The following is a 7003-nucleotide window of genomic DNA, read 5'->3' as shown; positions in this document are numbered from 1 at the left end:
TTAGAGTTGGGTGGGGATGTATCATGGCCCAACATAGAGCCGGGTGCAGATATGTCCCTACCTAACTTAGAGTTGAGCATGGTCATATCATGGCCAACATGAAATTAAACACCAATGAAAGACATAATCCCATCTTGGGTTGTGACTTCCGCCTAACTTCATGGAAGTTGAAGACCCCACCATGTGTTGGCTTTTAAATAGGGTTGGTTTACAGAAATCATGACCCATCATAGCGTAATTACTATTCATGCATAGTTGAAGACTCCACCGTGTGTTGGCTTTTAAATAGGGTTGGTTTACAGAAATCATGACCCATCATAGCGTACTTACTATTCATACGTTTTCATATCTAGCAAGCTCAATTAGCTGGACAAAGGAAGGTCATGGAACAAATTAAATGATGAATAATGGATAATTAATGGTAAATTGATATATCAATAATATTATAGTGTAACACACACACACCTACATACAATTAATATTTCAATATTTGTCAACCAAAACGGGTGTATCTGTGCCATCATCCGTGTCTTCGTTTTCTTTTTCCTCCACGAGCGGATGAAGATTTACATTTGGATTATAGTGTTGAATCACCAAAACTGATGCTGTATTGGAGAAGTTGGAGGATGCCAAAAAGCTTCCAACAGGACCCAGTTCTGGAGTGTCGGTTGAGATCAACAGAGGAGCTATGGGTGGCATTCTTCCTGCCAAGAAGAGATTGCTCTTGCTCATTGATTTCAATGCTGCAACAACGTCTGCCTTACTCTCTACCACTCTTTCCTCATGTGTCACTGAATCTTGCAGCTTTTTGGCAGCATGCTGGACGAATTCAGAGAAGAAGATCTCGCTATCAGCCTCGCTGTTAGAATTTTTATCATTCTCAACCCTGATCACATTGGTATCGTGGCCTTCTAATGTCAATAGCGTCTTCCCCGATGCGGGCACGAACTTAAGGACAGTAAGCATGATTCCAGGGTGCTCCGCCATTCTCATCCCGTAGGCTAGAGCTTCCATGTCGTCACTACCTCCAAAGAAAGGGACTATAATCTTGTAGGACACATCACTGGCCGAGACTTGGGTGGTGCCTCCGAAGCAACGGTCAATGAGAATACCAACAGAACATGGAGAATGACGGAGGACGCGCTGGTTTACCTCCTGCAGCGAGTGCCCCAAAGACTCCAAGCTTCCGTCCACTCTCTGGTGCTTGTGGAATGGGAGGAGAATCATGGCAGCACGCTTTTGGTGTGCGCTGGTGCAGATGTCCTCGTAGATAGTGTTGAGAGCAGAGATGGCGGTCATGGGACGGATGGTGACACTGCTGAGTTGCTGATAAGCTTCAAAAGCAATCACCATTTGATCTCTATCATCACGTTTCTTGTTCCAGAAAGGGAGTCCATTTTTGCGGGCTTTATGAACCATTGAGATTGCAGATGATCGCTCTGAAAGTTCCATGAGGTGCATGGCATACACGCAGAGGCGTCCTCGCTGCCGAGTTCCTCGGGAACACTCCACAAGGTTGATCATAGTAGGGATATTGCGGCTGCTATGGAAGCAGGCCAGTAGTCGAAGCTCCGTGTCAAGATCCTTGCGTTTGACAGTACGGTTCTTGTAAGGCGCTCCCCTTCTGGCAGGCTTATACACGGCCATCACGATTGGCGTAGTGATGAAGGTGGTGAACAGCGCCATTAAAACTAAAACGGCAAAAGTCTGATCATTGAGCACCTGCATAAGATAGAAGCGCTACGAATTGTGAGTGATGCTGCCTAGAGCTAGCTAGCTAAGCGATGAACATGAGTACTTGCCTTGCGATCCTTGCCAATATTGAGGACAATGAGCTCCACCAGGCCTTTGGTGTTCATTAGGAATCCAAGAGCCGCAGCTTCTCTAAAGGGTACCTTAAAAAACATCCTTGACACAAACATTGTCCCAATTATCTTACCGAAACAAGCCGTGGCTATTACGAGTACAAGCAAGCCCCAAGATTGTGCTCCACTTATGGTTGCAACGTTGGTCTTGAGCCCGCTGGATGCGAAATAGAGAGGCAGAAAGAGCCCCGCCACAAGATCCTCTATCTTCTCTATAAGAACCCCGGGAAAAGGACTGTCCTTGGGTACTAAAATTCCCACCACAAAAGCTCCAAAAAGCGCATGTATGCCGATGGAGTCGGTGACGAAAGAGGAAGCCAGCACAAGTGACAAGGTGATGCAAATGTAGATCTCTTTTACCGGCTCGCCGTCAGGGCTGCGCCGGGCCATAAGCTCCAGTAATGGTCTTATGACGTAAACGGAAAACACAACAAACCCCACGCCGCAAAGGAGGACCCATAAGGAGATAAGCGGAGAAGTGTTGCTGCCTGAGAGAGCTATAGCAAGTGCAAGGAGAATCCAGGCAACAACATCATTGACTGCAGCTGCAGACATTGCTATGCGGCCCACATCGGTGGTTAGAAGCTTGAGTTCCGCCAAGATACGGGCGAGGACTGGGAAAGCGGTGATGGAGAGAGAGACGCCCATGAAGACAAGGAAAGGGGCGTGAGCGCTTCCTTTGGATATGGTGGAACGAAGAACAAATGAGGTGCCGATTCCTAAAAGGAAAGGAAGGGTGATGCCAGCGCCGGCTATTGCCAAGGACTTCGTTCCAGTGCGACGAATGGATCGAATGTCAAGCTCTAAACCCACCAAAAACAAGAAGAAAAGGAGACCGATGTTGGCGACCGTGTCCAGGACAGTCATGCTCTTCGGTGGGAACACCGTGTGAAGAAATCTCTCGCTTCTTCCCAACGCAGATGGTCCAAGCAGTATTCCTCCCTGCAGAAATTTCTCAACTTTTTTTATCGAAGAACATAGTCGTTGATATATAAAAGACAAGACATGCACGATGACGATGGAATTCAAGAGCAGAAACCTACAATGATCTCAGCAATGACTCTGGGTTGCCTGAGGGGCTTCAGAAGGAATGCAAGGGTCCTTGTAAAAGCGACGACCAAACATATCTGAAGGATCAACAGAGGAAGCGCATAATCTAATGGATTCTCATGCTGAAACGCTCCATTTGACGTTGCCTTCATAGGCTTTGGCAATGCAGCTGTTACATTACTTGTGTTGGTGGCCATATTCTCACACGAACCCTAGATAAACACTATTTCTTACATATATATAACACGAGCAACAGAACCCCACAGGTTTATTACCAGAGAGGAGGAAAAACTGGGGTTCTCAACAAGCTTGGAATCTTTTCAGAAAAAGAAAGAAAGAAAATTTATCCAACGTAAAACTATTTATAGAGCACGCATATTATTGCTAATACATTTAAATTGAGGGCTAGCTAGCTGTGGGGAAGAATGCATGAGCTGCGTGCGCATTTTGTGCCAGAGAACGGAACCTTCTCCTTGTCGATCCTTATTCATAGCAATGAAATTAGGCAAGCTATTTATGAACTGTTAACGATAACAATAATATTCCTCAAGGGGGACAGCCCAAGGCAGTTAAATTTTGGAATGTCTACTTGGGTATATATAGGATGGCTATGAAAGGGGGAGGAGGGCTTCTTCTTGTTTAATGCTCAATGATAGCTACGTTAGGGTTTTTTTTTTTTTTTTTTTACTTTTAGTATTTTTGAATTATTTTAATATATTGATGTTAAAAATAATATTTTTAAAAATAAAAAAATTATTTTAATATATTTTCAAACCAATCTTTATCTGCTTGCTTTGTTACCCATAGTTCTGGTGAATCTTTTGTGCTCTTGGTTTTAAAAATCAAGCACAAACTCCTCAATTTCTAGGAAATAAATGTATAATGAGCTGCAATAGAAATAATGAATTAATTGATAATAAATAATAAAATAATTTGAGAAAAATAACAATGGTTATGATGGTGATCGTATTAGGAACAAAAGTCGTTGATTAGAAGAATTGTGAGTGGAATTGTTCAGTGTAGCAAGATGAGATCGGTAAGTGAGTCATGGGTCCAGCAATCCCAATGCCAGAACCTTGTCGTTCGGCAGTTAAAACAAGGATGACGTTACTTCCTGTAATAAAACAAGGAACCGTACTAGAAAGCATCGCCAATCCTTAATTTTGTAAACAGGATCGGATCTCATTTCTTTGTGGCTGAAAATATTAACTAAAATTATCGCATGATGCTGAACAAGCTCACATAAACAAGGCTATCATTGTAGCTTTTATTCGTTAAAAAAAAAAAAAACTGCATCAGATCAGAAATGTTCAAATCAACTACAACAACATGCCAGCCCCTTATCAGGTGGGTTATCATGTGGTGTTTCTCCTGGTATTCAGCTTCTCCAGGATGGTTCTTTCAGATGACGTGCACGCAAGCATCAAGAACAGATTATGCTATGGGGAAAACTTGAGCATACAGTGTACATTGTCAGTCGAAAGATGATGATCTTGGCCAGCAGGACATAGCCGATGGAAGTGAATTTGGTTGGGACTTCTCAGTCAATGCATGGGGAACTACTCTATTATATTGTGATATGGAATGGGAAAATGCTAGGAGATCCCATTTTGATGCATACTCGTTTTCAAGGGATCACACAAGATGCGAGACTCAATGCTCGTGGCTAATATCAAAAGAAGGTATGTATGGGATGAATGGACAGACTGGATTTTGGGAATTCATGCATGACTGGCCAAACGGAGATGTGCAATATTTAACCATGTAGGCAGATATAATACCTACCAGTTATGTTGAAATTAATTTGCAAATAAATGAGAGTATTAGTCCCAATACTTGGACCTCTCAGATGCTAGATCAAACAGAGCTTCGGTACCATTGAAATAACCACTTAACTCAAAGGCCTTCACTGCTATGTAAACATGCTAAAGATAGGCTTTTTGCCTCTATATGCATGCTCACCATGAAGCCTTCTATCTATATTTGAATCTAGGGATGTGATATATCTAGATACTTGGCATGAGAAAGGTTGTTCCAAGAAAAAAAAAACAACCTGCTTATAGCCTGTTCCTATCAAGTATTCAAAGACAACAAAAGTCGTCATAATTAAAGACACGATTTCAAGTGGCAGTTCTTCCCTTATTTAATACTGGTGTAGCTAATGAGTGACTGGGATATTGGAGTTCTTCACAGAGCTTCCTAGAATCGTTTGCTCCTACTTTTCTTTTCCAGCATAAATGCTCCTATCACTCTTCAGGCAATCAACTTTATGTTGTACTAAGCTGCCACTCCAAGCGATTATGGGCTTATGCATTTCAGCTCCCAACCCACTGGTGGGAGAGGAAAGAATATTGTCAAGTTCAATGTGAATTCCATCCATCAAAATAAGAGGACACATTTGAATTTGATTTCCTTTTTTCAAATATAAATGATATGAATTGACCAAGAGTACTAAAGAACTTTTCCACTCTCAGTAATTAACAAAATTACAGAGTTTCACCAACAAATTCATCCACGATTCCATCACAAAGTTCAAAAAGAAGAGGAAAAAAGAATGCTCAAAAGTGACTGACCAATCACATTTCTAGAATTGAAGGCCATTTTCCCGAGCTGCATCTGCAAGGGCTGCTACACGCCCATGATAAGGGTACCCACCTCTGTCAAAAGCCACCTTAGTTATCCCCTTCTCTAAACAAGATTTTGCAATGACTTCACCTACCTTCTTAGCTACTTCCTGGTGAGAAAGGAAAAGGTAGTAGAAACAAAAGCTTAGCTTGCAATCAATGAGAAATAGTTTGGCAAAACGGCAGCAGCACAGAAATGAAGTGATTCAGGGAGGGTTGTAGGTAGGGGGATCATAATTCAGTCAGCAATGCATCTAAAAGCACAAGTATTAAGGCTCCGTTTGTTTCCGTCTACGTTTTGCCCCAACCACAAATTTGAAAGTGTTTGGTTTACATCACAGTTTTGCTCCAAACTCTCTCTTTAAATCTTGGTTAAGAGGATGCTACAATTTGCAGATTTTAAAAAAGACTATCACAGAATAAGAATGAGGAAGTTGGCATGGCTAAAACTATGTAGCTGTAATAGACATTGCAAAGGAAAAGAAAACATCAAAGAAAGACTGTAGCGATTGTAAGCTTACAATGGTTGGACCAGAAGAGTAATCAAAGTCCTGAGCGAAGGTCTTCTGCATGGTTGAAGCGGAAGCGAGCGTGTGCATCTTTGTATCATCAATCACTTGGACGTAGAGATGCTTGTTGGAACGGAAGACACACAATCTAGGCCTATCTGGAGTCCCTTCCACCTGAGACCAAGATTCCACAGCCAACTCAAGACCAGCCGAGACAACAATCCAAAGCATTAATTAATTATGAAAAAATGTGGGGAAAAAAAAGGATTTAGCTTTTTATATACGAGTTAAAGGAATTTTAAGACCCCATCTGAGGTGGGATTATCTAAAAGTCATCACATCACATAAAGAAGTGCAAAGAGAGAGAGACCTTCTTTCTGATACGAATATGGCGAGCAGTCCTGTCTTCGCGTCTAGTTTTGGCTTTGGCTTCAACTGTTAAAAAGCTTAGGCTTGGGCTTGTCCTCTGCTTGGCTGCTGCCACCGATGCCCGGAGCTGCTGCCCCCCACTTCCTAAGAACCCACTCCAAAGAGAACAAGTACCGCTGCTCCCCATTCTTTTCCTTTCTATCTTCTCAGAATCTCTCTCTGTCTCACCCTTAAAACAATAACCCGCCTCACCTTATCCTTCCTCCTCACAAAACAAATATTCTTTCAAAGGAAGACTTTTGGGCCTTCTTTGGCCCATCTCTCCTTCGATGTTCATATCATTGGTTTATTAGGAAAATTTAAATTAAGAATTGAAAAGTTTACCCGTATTTAGTGTAAATACAGAGAAAATTAAATAAGTTAATAAAACGTGAAAAAGTTATTAATATTAGTTGAGTATTAAAATAAAAATTTTAAAGATATATATAATTAATTTTTATGCGGGGTATTCTTTGAAATTTTTTTATTTGATTATATAATAATAAAAATAGATTTTCATTACAAATGTCATACTTTAAATTTTTAA

At 41.5% G+C, this 7003-nt stretch overlaps 2 protein-coding genes across 3 annotated transcripts; both read right to left on the bottom strand.

Moving 5' to 3' along the window:
• Positions 1-398: 398 nt before the first annotated feature.
• On the bottom strand, positions 399-3433 carry LOC118057361 (cation/H(+) antiporter 19). The gene is made up of 3 exons (XM_035069919.2): positions 2909-3433; positions 1803-2807; positions 399-1722 (listed from the first exon to the last, which is right to left on the bottom strand). Exons 1-3 carry the CDS (start codon positions 3110-3112, stop codon positions 484-486), a joined length of 2448 nt encoding a protein of 815 aa, XP_034925810.1. The 5' UTR covers positions 3113-3433; the 3' UTR covers positions 399-483.
• A 130-nt stretch (positions 3434-3563) lies between these two features.
• On the bottom strand, positions 3564-6673 carry LOC118057360 (large ribosomal subunit protein uL18c). Of its 2 annotated transcripts, XM_035069918.2 has the most exons (4): positions 6419-6673; positions 6061-6222; positions 5489-5649; positions 3564-5245 (listed from the first exon to the last, which is right to left on the bottom strand). In XM_035069918.2, the coding sequence occupies exons 1-3, from the start codon at positions 6602-6604 to the stop codon at positions 5500-5502; spliced, it is 498 nt and encodes a 165-aa protein (XP_034925809.1). In that variant the 5' UTR covers positions 6605-6673; the 3' UTR covers positions 3564-5245; positions 5489-5499. The 2 variants fall into 2 exon arrangements, with proteins under 2 accessions (XP_034925809.1, XP_034925808.1); XM_035069917.2 differs by lacking the exon at positions 3564-5245 and having other exon boundaries at positions 5354-5649.
• Between the last annotated feature and the right edge of the window lie 330 nt (positions 6674-7003).

Source organism: Populus alba, chromosome 10 (assembly GCF_005239225.2).
Source record: "Populus alba chromosome 10, ASM523922v2, whole genome shotgun sequence".
NCBI lineage: Eukaryota > Viridiplantae > Streptophyta > Magnoliopsida > Malpighiales > Salicaceae > Populus > Populus alba.
The sequence above is the reverse complement of the archived record's forward strand: the minus strand, read 5'-3'. Positions and strand labels throughout refer to the sequence as shown.